Genomic DNA, 18,597 nt, shown 5'->3' on the forward strand with positions numbered 1-18,597 from the left:
GAAATACGAGCTCTCAATGTACTGCACCAGCACACAGTACCTGGCTACACAGTTAATAATGAAAGATGAGTAAAACTTGCCACCTGATCAGCTTCTGCTTCAGAATGATAGCCATTGTGTCCATCCTGAATCTCCTGCATTGCATGAGGCAGCAGTAGGGCAAGAGAGAAGTAACAGGAAAAATCATGCACACAACAGGTGAGAGGACAGAATCTTTTCTAGTTTCCCCCTTTTTTCTTTCCTTAAAGAGACAGCATATACTTTAACCCCAGCTTTGATCTCCAGAGCTCCCCACTCCTGACACAAACCCTTTCCACGCGACACATTCCAAGCTCCTGGGGCCACCCATTTACTGTTACTTGGCACAACAGAATTCAGAGTTCACCCTCTTTTTCACTTAAGAAACCGGACCGGTACTCAAAAAAGTAAAGTATGTACTGTCTTTTTAAGACAAGCAACTTCACAGTGAAGAAAACGAAATCAAGGTATGCCACGTGCTTATAAATAGAAGAAATTGAGCACAGCTTGCAAGACTAGCATTAGGACAAAAGTCATGCAGCCTTTCGAGGAAAAAATAGTTCAAATAGAATTATTCAGTCAATGTTAGGAATACAGAATCACAGAATCACAGAATTGTAGGGGTTGGAAGGGACCTCCAGAGATCATCGAGTCCAACCCCCCAATACGATACTGTGTAAGCCATGTTTTCATTAACTTTCAGTTTCATGGTTTCACATTTATCCCCCAACTTCTGCACTGCTCTGAAGGTGACTCAGCAACTTTAAAGTTACAATTAGTCCTCAGAGCAAAATAATGCAAACGAGTCACTTTTGTACATGTATGTACATATATTTCGCATCATACCGGCAGCAAAGCCTGAACACTACTTAGATCTCTTTAATAAACATCACGTCCCCCCGCGCTCCAGGCAGCAGCACAGATGTTACTGGGTCAAATGAAGGAATTGCTCTGACACGTTCTGCCAGAACTGTTCTTCCATGTCCTTTCAGCATCAACTAAGACAAGCTGTGTCTGTGCCATCCCAGTATTCCCAGCCCACGTGCAAACTCCTCACTTGTAAGACTGGAAATCCAGACTCAGTCTAAAGTTACAGAAGAAAAATCGAATTTTTCTTTTTACCAAAATATCTTCTGATAATCTGGACACTACAAGTGCTTAAAATGTCTTCACTAGTAAAAAAAACTTTGTAAGAGAAGAATTCCTGGCATCTAAGCATCGACTGAATTCTGGTAAATGGAAATTGCTTACATACAACCATACAAGCCTTGCCTCTGAAACTAAAGTAGGCATAGGGATCCCTGAGAGAAAACTAGGAAAAGGACCAACAAAACACACCAACAGACTGTCAAGCAGTGAAGGACAGAGAAGCACAGCAGACCACTCCAGGATCAAAGCCCTTACAAAGGGCTACGAAAAACCAGTGGAGAACAGTCCATTTTTGTTACTCATCCCACACCAATTATTTCAAGAGCCTTCATTAAAAAAAAAAAAAAATCAACTTGTGAGCGTTGACTAAACACATCATTTTCAACATGTAAACAAGGAATAAGACATCATTCAGACTTCATCTGTTGGTGCGAGACCAAACAAGAGCTCTTTGTCTGAATAAAAGCATAGACACATCTCATGAACAATGTCAGAACGCGGTCCAGATCATCCCTCACTCTATACACACTACTGAGAGGGACAGGAAAACAATGAAGAACAGGCAAGACCTACAAAATCGTCATTAAAAAGATGCAGGTCGGTGCACCCGCATCCAACTTCCAACCCAGCCTCCCACTCTGCAACAGCACTGAGGCACTGAGGTAGCACACGTACAAAAGCAAGTATGAATTGAATCTTCCTTAAACAGGCTGGACAGGGATGCAACGCTTTCATCCACTAACACTCTGTAATGCAGACACTACCCCAGAGATGCTCATACAGCACTCCGCAGTCAGAAGCACATAAGCCTCAGCTGCAAGCATCCGTTTTGTCACAATTAATGCGATAAAAATAAAGTTAGTGTTGCACGTTTGTAACGTAATTTAAATACACTGCTTTCCCACACGTTGACTTTTATTGCTCACAGAAGCACAGCAACGGATATGAAGCATTTCAGTGGCAAAGAAGCTGCTGCACTGCACAGAAACACGGCCTGAGTGATTCATAAAAACCATCAACGAAGTAAAGAGCACTCGACAAACCAGGATGTCACACAGCACAAAGGACAAACAGGCAGGAGGCCGTTTTACTACTTGCCACAGGTAACCTTACCCGAATATCAGGCCTCCTGTACACCTGTTAGTTAAAATATAACATGTTATCCAACAAAAGCACAGCTTTGATTCATTAAAGATATTATAGTGTTCGACAGATTTTCAAGAGAACTCTACTTCCAAGCATATTCATTACAGTTGAATTTAAAAGCAAAACGAAAGAGCCCTATGTACATACAGCAGCTCCAACTTGCAGAATTATTTTGCTCTGAAAGTATGCCAGCCACTTCCATTGAGTGCTGAAACAAATGCCAAATTCTTATGAAAAATTTACTCCTAATCACTCTTTTAGTCAGTGCTACTGCGACAAGAGAAGAGCGAGCCCAGTAATCCTCCAAGGTGCAAATAACAAGCCTGCAGTAACAATGACAAAATACAATCCACACATCTTTTGGATTCTAACGGCAAAACAGCTGCAGCTCTTCATTAGAAATCACAGAATGGCCCGGGTTGGAATGGACCTCAAGGATCATGAAGCTCCAACCCCCAGCCACAGGCAGGGCCACCAACCTCCACATTTCATAGCAGCCCAGGCTGCCCAGGGCCCCATCCAACCTGGCCTTGAACACCTCCAGGGATGGATGGGGCATCACAGCCTCTCTGGGCAGCTGTTCCAGCACCTCACCACTCTCACAGCTCATTTCTGAAGGCAGCTGCACCCAGCTGCTGCTACCTGTGTGACTTCCAAGCACAGCAGTGCCTCCTGCAGCAGCACTGCCAGGCAGAGCCCCACACCACCCTGCAGCTCCCAGCTCACTCAGCACTCACCAGGTGGGACCGTTTCTTACTGCTGAACCAATGTCACCCACTTTTTTCCTAAAGGTGAGGACTCTGTGCTCGTTTCTTAACACTGAATGTACAGCACCAGTTTTTCTGGATCGATGCTACCCACAGAGGTGTTAGCAGTGTTGACAAAGCACCTGCAGCACCACTGAACCTCCACAAATACTAAACACAAAGAAAAGCCTTTCCTAATGCACGGACAAGATTCAGGTCCTGAATTTAAACAAAGAAATTCTAGGACAAAAAATTATAGGGGATTATGCACGAATAAGAGAGTTCAAATCACAGCAATGCAATAATGGCAAATATTTTTTTCTTTTTTTTTCCCTCCCACAAAAATTCTAAATATCAGAAGGCTTATTATTTTTTGTTCCTTTGTTTCAAGAAACAGTGATAAACACATTAATCAGGCCACAAAAGACTCAGTCCACTTAAGGTGAATTTGTAACAGAGAATGAAGCTACTCAGAATACAAAAGCACTCCTTACTCCAGAGGAACGCCATATAACTCAGAGATAAACTGAGCACCAAGCTTACACACTTGCATTTTACTACAAAGTCCTTCATCTGCACGGCACAGACAACTCTGCCAGCTGTAATGCAGTGTCCCACAGTGTTCTGCCCTTGACCTGAGAGCTGCCCATCCCTCATAAGGCTAAGGAGCTGACAGTGCCAGTGACACCAAGCCCCCTGAAGGGAGTTTTTAAACAGACTGTGGTCTTCATCTTCAAGAGTGGGCAGATTCTCATCTGCAGTCACAGAATCTAAAATACACTGGTGCTGGACAGTAAACTTTTAAGCACAGAGTTTATTAGCAAATGACTTCAAATCTAGTTAAAAATAAGAACAGTAACATTTTCATCTGGTCATTTTACACCGATATCAAATTCTTCTAAATGTAGGACAAAAGCAAGAAGAACACTGCACCAGATAGCAGCAGCCTGTCTTTGTTCACACAGGTGACTCGTCATGTTCTCAAACAAGCTCAATTAACTGCCTCCATACTGGAAACAGCAAATGAGCACAAAAGAACAGGTGTAAAAAGCATAACGGAACCCATCAGGTAAGGTATGCTCTGCAATCATTAATGACAAAAACACTTCCTTCACAGGAAGGAACGAAAAAAGGTGCTGTTTAGTTTCACATTAATTTCTCTCTCTTTGGTCAAATCCAATGAAAAATGATAAAATATTATCATGTTCTAAAAACAGTAATGAAGACATATGCACTTATTTATTTCTGGTGAAATCCAGTGAGATCAGTTTGGTACTCCAAATGACACAAAGCAATTTCAGCCTACAAATTAATTCACTTTAGCTGTTTTTGTTGTTTTGTTTAATGTAGTAATCAAAAAGAAAGCCAAGTCATTCTTTGTGCTTCATTCAGAACAACTTTTTGTTCTCCTGCACACTTCAGTGCCACTGCTCCAACTATGGAGGAAGACATAGAACAGATTCAAAAGATTTCTATGCACAAACGAGACACCTCTAGTTGTGAAACATTCCGAGATCACAGAAGCCCTCACCACCCAACACTCAAAGCAGCAAGGGCTTTCCTGACCCCCGACTCTTATCCAGAACAAACGAACGCTGCTCAGGGCTCACTTACCCGGTAGTCTCTGGACACAGCTTCCGAAGGGACAGCCCCAGAGATCTGACTGGAAATGGTTGCAGCTATCAGCTGTTTGCACCATTCAACGTGCGATCCCGTAGGGCTACAGAAACAGAACATTTCATGCTGTTTAACAATTACTCTGTTACAGTCAAAAAGGTCAGCACAGTGGCAAGGCAGTACAGGAGCGGAACAGCAAAGGACCGGGGCAGATAAAATGGTGCTACAAAGGAAAAGTGCTCACTCAAAAGTGCTCACCCATCTCTGAAGATCTAGGCTCACAGGACAGACTCCCCAAAGGAAGAATCTCCAACAAGAGAACCTTCTCCCAAGTGAGGTGCAGCCAGGCTCCACCCCTTCCTGCTGCACAGCTGAACTGCCTTCAACTGTGCTCCCAGGGCTGACCAGGTCCTCTCCCCAGGTGCTCCATCAGTGCTTCAGGCCGTGACTCAACAGTTATCATACACATTCAAAATGTATATTGAGAATAGCAAGGCACAGCAATACAAAACAAGGCCATACATGAGTGTTAACACTATACAAATCAGGTTTCTGTGTGGGCAGAACACAATTATTTCAGCAAACAAAGGAGGTAAAAGCATGTCACTGGATGTTATCAGAGATGTAAAGCTGTCAGAGGGCCAAAAGCGTGCATATAGGCCTCGGCCTTATAAAAACGTTGGCTTCCTTACCCAAGTACAGTTCTTTTTCCAACATCCACGCTTTTTATTCTCAGAGCCATCCATGGAATGAATTGGATAACTAACAGGAAACTCCTCATACTCACCTTTACTGCTATTTCCCGATTGTTTAGTAAATCCTACTGAAAATTAAACCACTCTATGCTAGCATTTAAAACTGCAGACTACTGCAGTGTTGCATTCTATACTAACAGCGGACGTAGAAAATACATTTAGCCACATTTTTATATATTCATATAATAATCTCCAAATAATGTTAAAGACTGGCTTTCCCACTCTCAGATGTCTACAAGAACCCTACAGACAATGCATCTGAACAGCAGAACTGCACTGAACCTGAGATGATGCATTTGGAGAGCAGCTGCTGGAACCAGCGTGGCTTACAAGTTTCAGAATGCCAGCAGCAGGGAGCAGCTGCCAGCCATGGAGAGGTGCAGCAGCACTGCCCCAAAGCGGGCCTGCCCCACAGGAAGCCGGGGAGGATGGGGAACCTGCATGCCACTGCAGGCTCAGCTCATACAGGAGATAATTGCCACTCCTCCACACAGGTTTGCTAGGCACTTGTGCAGATACAAAGCTCATTCCCAAGTCAAATGTAAACCGAAATTTTAAATTCATTTTTGAAATTAATTCACAATCCGAGCATTGTGTGACACAGAAGCAACCACCCTATACACATACCCAGCAGAACACACACACAACTGGGATGTTTGGCAGGTGGGATGACAGCACAAGATTACAAACTCCTGCACAGCCAGAGGCCTTTCCTCACACTGTCTGCTAGGATAGGCAGGTGCACATAGCCAGAAATTAAAGATCTTTAAGAGCTTTTCTGACAAATCTTAGGAGCTGAGCTTCTTAATTTCACTTTCCTTCCCACCTCTTGATTTCTGCTATACCTCTTTAAGGTTAGCCTAAGCTTGTTTCCAAAGGAGCATTTACTTGTTACTTCAGAAGATTTCTCAATGGCAGATCTGTGGCAGGCCCTGCTACGTCCGTGCTGGCAGAGCAGGTGTGCAGGTGCCCGGCTCTGGTGCGGCACAGCCTGGCAGTGCGGCTCAGTGCTGTGGGCAGAGCAGTGCCAGGTCACATCGTGCCTCACTGCGGTACGGCCATAGCCGCACTGAGACTGGTCCAGGGCTCAACAAGGGGGAGAGGAAAATCACAGAATGGCCCAGGTTGGAAGGGACCTCAAGGATCACGAAGCTCCAACCCCCCCGCCACAGGCAGGGCCACCAACATCCACATTTCACAGCAGCCCAGGCTGCCCAGGGCCCCATCCAACCTGGCTTTGAACACCTCCAGGGATGGACGGGGCATCCACAGCCCCTCTGGGCAGATAAAAAGTTGAGATAAGAAACATGACAGCAAGGAATAACGGATGTGCATTTGAGTGACAGGCTTCTCAGGAAGGATTTCCAGCTTTCCTAGAACGTCGAGATTTCTCCTAAAAGAAAAGCGACGGAACACAGAGGTGGAACCTCGGCACAATTCCTAACTTTTCTCTCCCTCATCCCGGGAAATTCCATTTAGTCCCGCTCTGTTTCAGCCGAGCTCTGCGCCTGCCCGCCCACCGTGAAACAACGGCTGCCAAAGGAAAACCGCCTCAGGAAAGTTCCGCAGGTTCCCCAAATCCCAGCCAAAATCCCGCAGGCAGCCCCAGCCTTTCCGGCCCGATGACGCTGATCGCGACCAGCACCCAGCCGCGGGCACGGAACTTTGAGCGGGCTGGCGCGCGGAGGATGCGTTTGTTAGCGCGGAGACACGAACGTGAAGGCGCAGACTGGAAGCGCCGTCCGAGCGCCGGTCCCAGGCCCGGCGGCAGGAGGAGGGCCGGGAGGCCGCGGCCCCGCGCATCGCATCGCACGGCACGGCAGGCCGCGGTGCCGGGGCTCGGAGTCGCAGCGCACCGCCCGCCCGCCGCTCACCTGTCCAGCGTCTCCCCGCTGGCCTGCCGCGATGCGGCCCCCGCCGCCGCCCCCGCCCGCGCGGCCCGCCGGCTCGCGACTCCGCTCTCAGCCGCCGGCCCGGCCGCCGCCCTCTCCATAGTTCCGGCCGCCGGCGGGACGCCCCGCGCCGCCGCGATGGCGGCCTCCCTCCCGGCCCCGCCGCCTCAGCCCGGGCCCCGGCCGAGAGCTGTCACCCGGCGGCCGGGCTTACCCATAGGCCTCCGCGGCGCCGCGAGGGCGGGCGGCGGCCCCGCGCGGAGCAGGAAGGCGGCGCCGGGCAGAGCGGGGCAGGCTGGGCCGAGGGAAGCGGCCGAGGAGGCGAGCGGGGGGAAAGAGAAACCCTTATTGCTTTTCTTCTCCGCGCACGTACGGAGCAGACGGAGCCCAGGATCTCCTCCCGCCCCGCCGCGGCTCCGTCGGCGCCTAGGATCAAAAGCGTGACGCGAAAGCAGAGTGAAGGAACAACAGCGCACGAAGCGAGCCGAAGGCAGAGCTCAGACGTACTTCCACCGGAGGTAGTGGGCAAATTGTCCGCAGGTTCACTCATAACGGCGATGCTGCGATGGACGAGGCACGCAGCAAAGCAAGAAGGCATTCTGCAGTAACTTCCAGTACAAACCAGGGTGACAAAAAGTGGAACAAAAACAAGGACCAGAGCTCAGAGCGGCATTTCACAGAGCTGGGAGCTGTAGCTGCTGCCCCTTTACAGCCCAGCTCTCCTACCCAGCAGGCAGTCGTTGCCCATCTCCTGTTCCTCAGGAGCTTCCCGCTGCCCGGCCCAGGCTCGCACAGCTGCAGCAGGAAGGTAACGGGCAGCTGCCTCGCAAAGCCGAGCAGCACGGCAGCCGTACACACAGGTGGATCTGCTGGCGTCACCCGGCAGAATGACAGCCCGTTCAGCTCGTTTAAATGGAAAGGAGCTTCCTGTTAGCACTGATCCATTTCTGAGCTTACATTCACCACAGTTCTCGAGTAGTATTTTCCAGAAGGTATTGGATTAAAAACATCCTTATGTTTGTGCAATTAACGTTACCATGACAAAACAGAATTAAGTAGTAGTATCTTATCTGCAAACTTAAAATAAAAAAGCCCAAATACAGCTATGCTAGAGAGCTTCTAAAAATGGCATTCAACCAAACCAGTCATATGAATAATCAAATATATGTAATGAACAAAGTGCATAAAGATCCCTTCCGTTATATCACACTTCCCCACAGGCAACAGGTTATCATGTAGTGTTTACACAGTAAAATTGTATTTTCCAAACTTCCCCACGCTGCTCAGAGATGTCACCAACATATTCAACTCAAATACAGAAACATTAAACATTCTAATAAAATTAGCTTTATCTATATGTATCTGAGTACATACACAAACTACAAGTAAAAGGCAAAGATACCAGAGTATGCATAGCTTTCAAAAGTGTATCTCAACTGAGTATCTTCCTTCATCTGAAATAAACGTATCGCGTCCATCTCAACAAGCCAAGCTTTGGGATCATGGCATTTCATCTTATTTTGGAAACACAGTGAAAGATACGGAAGGGAGAATGAAATTTAGAGGACAAAAAGAATCATATGCATTCAGAACACACATGCAGTATGCTCTGAGCTTCCCTGAAAAAGAAGTGCAACTCAGTGTATATACTGAAGCAAATCAAGAGGCAGTACACCTTTATTCCTTTGAAAAAATACTGTTCCTAAAAATACTCAGATGTCCTCTAAAGTTTGACTCTATGGAATTATCGCTTTAAACTTACTCTTCATATGCAAAATATTTACACATTATAATCTCGCAGAATTTCTAATAAACTATATTATGTATACTTACACAAAACTTAATTTATATATAATACTATTATATCCTGCTGATCAAAACCCACCGCATGTACAATAATTTACAGTGACAGAAGCCTCAAGCATCAGGACATTTCATTTAAAACAACAACATCAGAGTCCTCCACAAATTCAGAATTGCAAAATTTCCTGGATTGCTTGAATATCATTAAACTTATGAGAATATGCAAAATCCTAATTAAATATCAAGTAGCAAGGTCTGTCTGTCATAAGAAATGCTTGCAACTATTAAAAAATACCTGAAAAGAACAAGTTAAAGGTTTACAAAATGCCTCTGAAATGAAGACCAAAAACTAGAACTCAGTGGAAGGTTCAGTGTAAGTGCACACACTATATGCAAATCTCATATACTGAAGTCCTTTAAATATTTAAGAATAAATTCATTAAACAAAAGTTAAATATACACTGAACGGCAAACTATAAATTTACAAGTTTTCAACAGTATTCAGAACTGATGTATTTTCTTTTTTTGCCTACTTTGGTATAAAAGCTCCTCTGAACAGGCACATTTATTTTTGTAAGACGTACTCAAGCTTCAACACGATGGCTGTTGCTGGATATTTAAGTAATGTCCCTGTGGATCTGTTTTTAATTATATAAATTTATTTAGAAATGTTTTGTCCTGTATTAATCCGAAAAGCCAACAGTGATAATTTGTAATATACTGCAATGCTCAGCAGTTAACCCAAACAGGACCTCTCAGAATCCAGAGCAACTGTCATCTGTTAAAAAAATACAATAAAAAAATAATTTCTTTTAATACCTACGGGGCTATCTGCACTGCTTAATTAAAAGTATATCCTTCCATCTTTTCATTTATTTTGAGGCAGCAAAATCTGGATTTCTCCCACAGCCAGAGCATTTTAAACTTTGTAACTTCTCTCTGAAATCTTGCCATGTAATTTATTTCTGGCTCACGAAGTCCTCAGCCGTATTCCTCGCAGGAATGGACACATGGCTGCTTCCACACAGTGTGAATATTCCTCTTTGTGTTAGTGTGTTTTATTCACAATATCCAAGACTGAGCATGAATTCCCTTGCAGGAAGAACAGACCTACAGCATAATAAATTAAAGCATTCTTACGAAAACAATAAATCAATTTCATTTCAAACTGTACCAGGCTTTCCAGAATAACTCTAAAGTACTCCATAACTACAAGTTGATTATTCCTGCTCCCAGCTTACAGGTTCCGAAAGGCACGTAATGGAAGAGCTGCTTTTGTTTTGAAGTCCTCCTCAAATGAAGACAGTCTAAAATACTTTGTTAGGACAATCTAACGTAAGGCATTAAAATACTCTTCTTTATACTCTAGATCTATGTTAAGCACCACTTGCTGTTACGATATAGAAAGAAGCCAGCGTTTTCTTCAAAACTGTGTTTGTACTTGGGACATCATTTGTGAGGGAGACGTTGATGAGGCCGATGAGTTGGATATCTTAGAGTTATTTGTGATCTGTAGTTCTTCCAGTCTCCTCATATAATCATCTCGCAATGCGAGGAGCTCCATGTAACGCTGCTCCACTGGATTCGGCTGCTAGGAAGAGATCTGTGTTAGTCCTTTATCACTGTAGTCCAAGTACATCTACACAAGATGCTCTAATATTTGTCTGCTTGGATTACCAACCTATTTTATTTCTGTAACACAAGAGCCCTCTGGGTTCAAACTGTTTTCATCCAAAGGAAAATCTAGCTCTTCCTCAATAAAAATTGGTCAGAATTTCCCAGCAATTACTATCTAATAGGGTGTGTTTATATGGACATGATTATCCTCTCCACAGCTTTTCCCTTCTTGACTTAAAAGGTTTTAGATTGCAGAGTTTAAATGTTTCGTCTTCCCCCAAAAAATGGTTAGCCAGACTGAAGATCTTTGGCTCTGCTGATCAGATGAAGATGAAATCTTCAGTTTATGTAATTACCCTCACTGTTAAAGTTTACCTCAGTGCTTAAATAGTAACTTTGCAACTGTGTATAAATGAATAAAATAAAGGCATAACTTTGTGACTTCTCAGAGCACACCACACTGCTCACAGCCAGAGTACCTTAACAATACCTATTTTAGCTCAGCTTACTTCACACAGATGCTCAAAGCAGATACAGGGCCTGAGCTTACTTTGTTCTAGCTACCAGTGAAGGAGTTGCCACCGTTTCTCAATTAACCTCTCAGAGTTATTAACAACAAAGTTGCAGAAGCAAATTTAAATATACTACCAGTTCAAAATCAGCTGAATCACTGAGTCTCACACACAGCATTCCCTTGGCCCTCAGATAAGGGAGGTTATAAATACCGAAGCAGATGTGGAAGTATGATCAATGACTGAATCTAGCTAGTAGCAGGATGAGAGACGTAGGATTAATGATGCTGCTTGTGGCAGACCAGACTCTTCACTAGACACAAGTCTGATCCCCCAGCACGCTTCTGTCACAGCACTAACACGGTCATCTCAAAAACTGACTTATGCCACGCATTCACTACTCAAGATACTTAACATGAAGCATAAGTTTCACGTGCAAGAGAATCATAGAAGTCTGCATTTCTACCAGGAAGCTACTTCCAAAAGCCATTCCTGAATAAAGGCAGAGAATTTCAAAGTAGATTTAGAAAGTAGATTTACAGCTAATTTGCACGCCCCATAATTCTTCACATTCTAAATTTAATCTCTGGATTCACTTTTTACAAAATGCCTTCATCCTCTGCAGCAAGCAACAGAAGGTTTAAATGAGAACTTGAAATTAAAACTGGCGACATACTTATAACAAAATACAGCATACTGTCTGGCTCTCTTATAGCCTCTGGAGTGCAGTAAATAATGCAGATCAGCTGCAGAAGAGGAACTGCATTGCTTGAGAACTGATTCATTTCAGAATCTGGATGGTGAACTCTGCTTCTGTCAAAGAAATTGCCCATCTATCTTCTCCTGCTCAAAACTATGCAGCTTGTTGAGCAAGACAACTAAGTCTGTATGCTATCTTTATATGCCACACTGCCTAGATTTTTAGTGAGATTGTAACAAAGATTGAGCATTCATATATCAAGAACAAACTTACACATAATTTGATAAAAGTGTTCCTAATCTGATTCCCTTGTAAAATTATCAATAATAGCTTTTCTTCTGTGTTTACACAGTGTGGTTGATGTTGGGTGAAAGTTTTAGCAAAAGATAAACCAAAACTTATCGAAGTCATTAATACAGACAGCAGTTTTAGAAGACTAACTGAAAAGGTCATCTTACTTTGTAAAAGGCTCCGTATGCTCTGCCAGAAAAGGGAGAAAGAACTGGCAAATGCAATGAAGCATACTTGAGATGCCAACGCTTCTACTCCGCAGGGTTCAGTAAGCCCTAAGTCTTGTCATTCACCCTCCAGTAACATCTAATGCCATTAAGAATGTACTCCCAAGGAAAGGGGACAGGAAGAATTTGAAGATGACTTGATACTAAGCAGTGAAATCAGCTCCATGTTCTGAGACGAGTTGGGTGATTAAAAAAAACAACAAAAAACCCCACCACTTAAATCAGCATTTTCATCTTTTTTCCTCCTCCCGCCCTTACAAATAGCATGTTAGGAAAAAAAAAGAAGAGCAGATAACAGATACTATTCTACATATCAGTTTTAGCACAAAAATCTACTTCCAGAGTCTTCAAACATTTTGTATTTTTCAGACAATTTGCTTACCTGTTGCCGGATCCTTGGGTTCCACCTGATGTAGTAACTGACCCAGAGCTCCAGGTGACGCATGCTGGCTACTGGATAGAGAGCTCGATTTAGCTCTTTGCTATAAAAAGGATTGGTGTACTTAGATTTTTCACTATTTATCAAAGACCATAATGATAACGTTTTCTCAGTCACTTTCTGAAAAGAAATCGAAATAAGAATTGTAAACATTTGCACAGAATCAGGAAAACCAAAAGAAGCCACAGTTACAGCCTAAAAATAACATTTATGATTTACTTAGAAGCACAGTAAGTTAAGAATATTTCTAATACAATAGAACAGTTTTTCCACAAGTATTACAGTCACAGCATTTGAGCTACCAAAACCAAGGCATTTGCCATGCAACTATTCTGCAATGGGAAAAAGGCCACTTCAAGAACACTAACATACAAGGAATATAACAAAACACAGTCAGCATTTTTGTCATCGTCTAGAGACAATGCAGCAATGCAATGAAACCATCAGTGGTACGACTGACCTCTTTTTCTCTAACAGACTCACTGTTGTACAAGAAAGTCCCAAAGCGGCAGCTGTACAAGTGATCCAGGATTGTAATCAGCAACTGTTCATTGAATTCAAAGGCTGTAGGAAACTAATAACAGAAAAAGCCAATTTGTTCTTTTGTTGCAAAAGCAGAGAATGTTAAGAAACTAAAGAAGGCATTTAGAAGTCTGAATACATTTAAGAAAAATTAAAGATAATGCTTTCATTACTACATAGCAGAATAAGTGTTCAGAAGTGGTGAACCTGCTTAAGCTAGCCATTAAGACCTATGCACTTGAAGTTCTAGTTGCTGTTGTTTTCCAAAAAGAATACAGTGCTGAACTGTGATTAGATTTACAAGTAATAGAGAGAAAGATATTCATACTGCACACTTTATAGTGCAACATCATACAAGAAAAAGGTTTGGCTCCTAATTCCTGGCCCTAAACAGATGAAATTGGCTGCTTCATTTCACTGCTTATTGAAGACATGTTTAAATCACAACCATCAGCACCTCCCAAGCTTCCTTTCCAAGCTCTGATGAAACAGCACTGTCCAGGTATTGGAAGAAACAGCTTCACAAGAAATCAGATGAAGCAAGCAGGCCCTACGCTAAGCAGTTGGTCACAATCTCCAGTAGCACTCCTTGCACGCGTGGACAGTGCCTGATATCAAGCAGCACAAGCACAGCTTATATAACCACTTGTAGAAATAGGCAAGAGAGGTGGCCTGGCTTAAAAGTAAATATGCTATTTCTAGTAGGGCAGAGAGGTACGCTGTCCTCTTGAAATACTTTTTGACTGTATAAAGATCTGAGTTTTGGATTCAGGAATCACTTAACAGCCTCACCACCTGCAGAATGGCATAACATACCTGCTTAGACATCTGCCACACACAGTCAATAAACTGCAGAAAGATGGGCGATCTGTCTGCATCAGCATGGTTTTTATCCCCGTGTCCTATTCTCTGAAATGAAGCAATGGAGCCTCTTGTTAACCAAAACAGCACATTTTATGAACGATACACAACTGTTTCTTATTTTACAACAGAATAGAACCGCTTCTGTAACAGAGCAACCTGTTTTCAGCATTAGTTATCGTATCATGGAGGAGAGACTGTGGGAACTACTGCAAAGTTATTGCAAAGATGTCCTGTTGTTAAAAAACAAAGTGCTAGTTAATGGAAAAACAGGATTATTCATCCTTAAAGCATTCTCTGGAGAACCTGTATCATAGGAACTATCTACACTATCTTCCCTGCCCATCTCCACACTTGAATCTGATGATAAAACCTGAGACAGATAGGGAACAGAACGGAGCTCAAAAAAAATGTCCATATTCTTGACAGAAATTAATGCACATTTTACAAATTTGGATGAACCACCTTATTCTGAGAAAGCATCCAGTGTAACAATCAAAGGAATTCTCCTCACAGACAAAAAATAGTAAGTTTGGTAAAAGCTATTTCCTTCCTTTTCACATTTAATAGTTGAAAACGGATTGGGATTCAAGGGAAACAGATTCTGCAACTCCTCTAATTCTACTTGAGCACACTTGCCTGGAGAATACCAAGGAAGAGCATGTGTGTTGAACTACAATGCAGTCAATCTGCCTGTAAGATAGCAGGCAGAATATGTCCTGAGGGCACAAACTGTAATGGTTTCATCACTTTTCTCTGTAATATCTAATGATGCGCAAGATAACTTGAAATAACAGAGCTGAATGGCTGGAAATGGAGGGAAATGAGAGATTGTAGCCAGAGTTAGTCAAGAGTAGTAAGTTACCAGAATAGCACTATAGGCAAACACACAGACAGGTCCTCCCTGCCCTCCAGTTTTCACAGTTCAAATTAAGTGGTATCTATTAGCAGTCTTACATGTGTTCAGTAAGGAAAGTCCACGTCAGCGGGAAGTTTGAGGATCTTGCTAAGGATTGGTATGGGCCTGAGTACCTTCTTGTTTGTAATTTCATATCTCATAATTCTTGTAATAGAATTCATAATGAGAACAATGTCGTTCCAGTTTGCAAGTTACGTTGCAAGCTGGATCCTGCAGTACATTCACTATACACAGGAAAGCTGGAGTAGGGGATCCTTTTCCCACAGCACAACTACTTATGTGATAGAAAATATCATCAGGAATTAAGCAGTCAGCATCCAAACTGCAATTCTTGTTTTAGTCACTGAAATACCCAGTTCTCACTATTGATCTCAGTTCTAACAACTACCAAACAATGCACAGCATGCATAAACAAAGTATCTCCTGTTTGCATTATGAGTCTATTCCACAGACACTCCAAAAAAGAAACACATACATAGTAGCCAAATAGAAGTTTATAAGCTGTTATTAACCATAAGCCTAATGTCTCAAAATGTATAATATACCAAATATATATCAAAATACATACCAAATCAAAATATGCAGTACTGCCAGAAAACAGCACATGGGTAAGGGGAGTTGCTTTAACCATTTCCAAAGAGCACTACTTCAGTCAGCAAGTTGAGAAAAGAAACCAATTCGATTACTGTTAGCAGAGCCAGGCTATTGAAATCACCCTCGTTCTGCCAGTTAGTCAGACATGACCCAGAAGACTGAGCTAGTTACTTGGAAGGAGTCTAAGAGTCCTACTTAAGGAGTAGAAGAAAAACATTTTCTGTTGAGAGAAAGACTGCTCTGATTACCCAAACTAAAATTAACAGCTTAATACAGAATCCTAGGTGATTCAAGTTTATCCACAATGGTGAAATACACTTTTTTAAGCTTAGCATTAAATCATAACAATATGCACTAAGCTACAAATCCCCTAGTGACACAGTCTAACTTTATCTGCATTATGACTGATATTTTACAGCAATAAGATAAAACATAACTAGAATAAAAAGCAGGCCAGTGCTTCCTGAGGCTACACCAAAGCAGAACACTTCAAAGGTTTACCTAACATCACCACAAGATGCAGGTAAGTAGGTACAAAACTGGATTACAGCTGACATTCACAATAACCAAAATGCAAGTTTCCTAAAGCCTCGAGTTTCTAAAGCACCTTTAGAACAACACATCAAGGACTGCTCCAACTTTTAAGCGTGCTTAGACGCTTGAAGTCATTCATGCTCAGTAGCAATATGTGAATTTTCAAATGACTGAGACACTCCTGTAAACGTAAAGCGGGCATGAAACATACCCAGACGTCTATTTTTCCATTTCTTGATTTTTATTTATTTTTTTTAGATTGCCCACTTTCCTCATTTTAGCCACAGTAAGTAATACCTGTAGAATATCCCACAGGACAAAATCATCTGTGTAAACCAATTCTACTGAGGGTGTGGAAACTTCTGCCTTGGAATTACAAGGCTTAGAACCACCAAGTTACACCTACCAAGTCATGCTTCCTGTCTGTGTAACACGGCACATTTCCCCTGGCCAGCCATTTTGCTTCCCCAGCTCCCTCATAAAGATCTCCTTCTAATAAGGTTAGCAGCCAAATTTGAGAAGTTCTGCTAAGAGGCTGAAGAGTTTCCTAGCACACTGGTGCCCCAGACTTTGCATTACACACAGGCTGAATACCTACAGCTACAATTCCCCCTTATCTTTTAAATACCCAGAAAAAGACAGAACAGAACTAGAGTTGACATAACCAGTGACAACCTTTTAAGATCTATTACGACAACTTCTAGGACATTTGAGAAGTACTGAAAACATAATCCAATGCATTGCTCAGAGTTGTTCATCTGCCTCCCACGACATTTACCATAGTCCACATATGGGAGAAGCAGGGATAGCGAAAGGAAAAAAGCCTCGAATCCCAACCCAATTTTATTTTTTTCTGAAATGGCTGGGAGGCCACCGTAGAATCATAATATCTCCAGCCGGAGGGGACCCATGAGGATCATCAAGTTTAACTCCTGGCCTAACCCAAAATTCAAACCCTATGTCTGAGAGTGTCATCCAAACTTTGTGAACTCCAGGAGGCTTTGCCAAACACTGCCCTGGGGAACCCACTCCATTTTTCTGCATTCTAGTTTTCTCTGCTCGATGAACACAGTAACACGAGCAATTCTGCATTTTTCAAAGGCTGCACGAGATGTGAATGATTAGAACCAAACAGGTCCAAACAAAAAAAGCTCCGTACATTTTTACTTAGATACATTTTAAGTCAGAACCTCCCGAAATGAGAAGAGTTATCCAACCTTGCCACAAGGAGTAGTCTAACATTGGAAACATCATATAATGTTAATGTAGCACGGCCCTTGCAATCATCTTCCAGTTCTTACCGATGCAAATTTGTGTCCAAAGCTTATCCACTCCTTCTGCACCAGAACTTCAAAGCCTTCAATTGTTCTGTAGTAGCTGTCTAACATCAACATGGCCAGCGATGTCAGCTGTGCTGTTCGGTCCCAGCCATCACTGCAGTGAACCAGCACAGAGCTCCTTCCTGAGGATACCTTGTCTGCCACTTGAATAGCTCCTGTCAAGACGAGCTAACAAAGAGGAACAGGCGCCAAACAATAAAGGAGATCAGCATTATCATTCTAACAAAAGCAAATTGATTTCTTTTTATCTGCAGAGTATCTACATTGATACCGTTTCCATTAAAAGACCTACAGAGCATGGTGTAATTAACTGGAAAAGAATCTTCTAGGAGATAAAGTAAATTTATTATATAAAAATAGAGGAACAAATTGGTTCCCTAATGCCTTAGTAAGATCTAATTTATCTCACAGGAAATTCTTAGAAAAATGGGACAGAAAACAGTAACCTTGATAAACTGAAGAACATAAGCTTCTTTTTTAAAAGAAGGAGAGGATTTTCCATTGGAATTATTCTCTAAAAACTTTGTATTTCATTTGGCTCTTCCCTTTGAACTAAATCACTGAAGTATCACAATTGTTAGAAAAAGGCACTTCTACCCTTCTAATAGGCTTATTTTCCAAATATTAACTTAAAATGAAAATGTTAAGTAGGATTCATTACATAATGCTCTAGTAATTCTGCACAGCTGTACTTGATGTAAAAAGTTCAAAGTTCAATTAGTAACTGAGTACTTTATTTAGCTAAAAGAATACAGAAGATTTCCAAATAAATTCAGTTAGTTTTATCCTTTATTGCCAACAAAATAAATCAGTTCTCACGTGCACAGACAATCAGACTGACAATGCGTTCTTTTAATTATTAAAGACTAACGTCTGACATGAGGCTGATAAAAGTTAATCTTCCCTTACTGTTGG

The 18,597-nt window shown here is 42.4% G+C and overlaps 2 protein-coding genes across 10 annotated transcripts in view; both read right to left on the reverse strand.

Moving 5' to 3' along the window:
- MTMR1 (myotubularin related protein 1) overlaps nt 1-7,508 on the reverse strand; it is a 32,216-nt gene extending 24,708 nt beyond the window's left edge. The window contains exons 1-4 of one of the 6 annotated variants that reach the window (XM_048959915.1): nt 7,306-7,508; nt 4,674-4,779; nt 2,281-2,304; nt 84-134 (exon numbers count right to left, since the gene is read on the reverse strand). In XM_048959915.1, the coding sequence (XP_048815872.1) occupies nt 84-134; nt 2,281-2,304; nt 4,674-4,779; nt 7,306-7,424 (300 nt within the window). In that variant the 5' untranslated portion in view covers nt 7,425-7,508. The other 5 variants (XM_048959921.1, XM_048959916.1, XM_048959918.1 and 2 more) reach the window with 5 other exon arrangements.
- A 1,051-nt stretch (nt 7,509-8,559) lies between these two features.
- MTM1 (myotubularin 1) overlaps nt 8,560-18,597 on the reverse strand; it is a 40,213-nt gene continuing 30,175 nt past the window's right edge. For 3 of the 4 annotated variants that reach the window (XM_048959922.1, XM_048959923.1, XM_048959925.1), the window contains 5 exons: nt 17,644-17,850; nt 14,251-14,343; nt 13,373-13,486; nt 12,856-13,032; nt 8,560-10,717 (listed from right to left, as the gene is read on the reverse strand). In XM_048959922.1, coding sequence (XP_048815879.1) covers nt 10,550-10,717; nt 12,856-13,032; nt 13,373-13,486; nt 14,251-14,343; nt 17,644-17,850 — 759 coding nt within the window. In that variant the 3' untranslated portion in view covers nt 8,560-10,549. The remainder of the gene's footprint in view (nt 10,718-12,855; nt 13,033-13,372; nt 13,487-14,250; nt 14,344-17,643; nt 17,851-18,597) is intronic. The other variant, XM_048959924.1, reaches the window with a different exon arrangement.

The sequence above is a fragment of the Lagopus muta genome, chromosome 13 (genome assembly GCF_023343835.1).
Source record: "Lagopus muta isolate bLagMut1 chromosome 13, bLagMut1 primary, whole genome shotgun sequence".
In the NCBI taxonomy this organism is placed as follows: Eukaryota; Metazoa; Chordata; class Aves; order Galliformes; family Phasianidae; genus Lagopus; species Lagopus muta.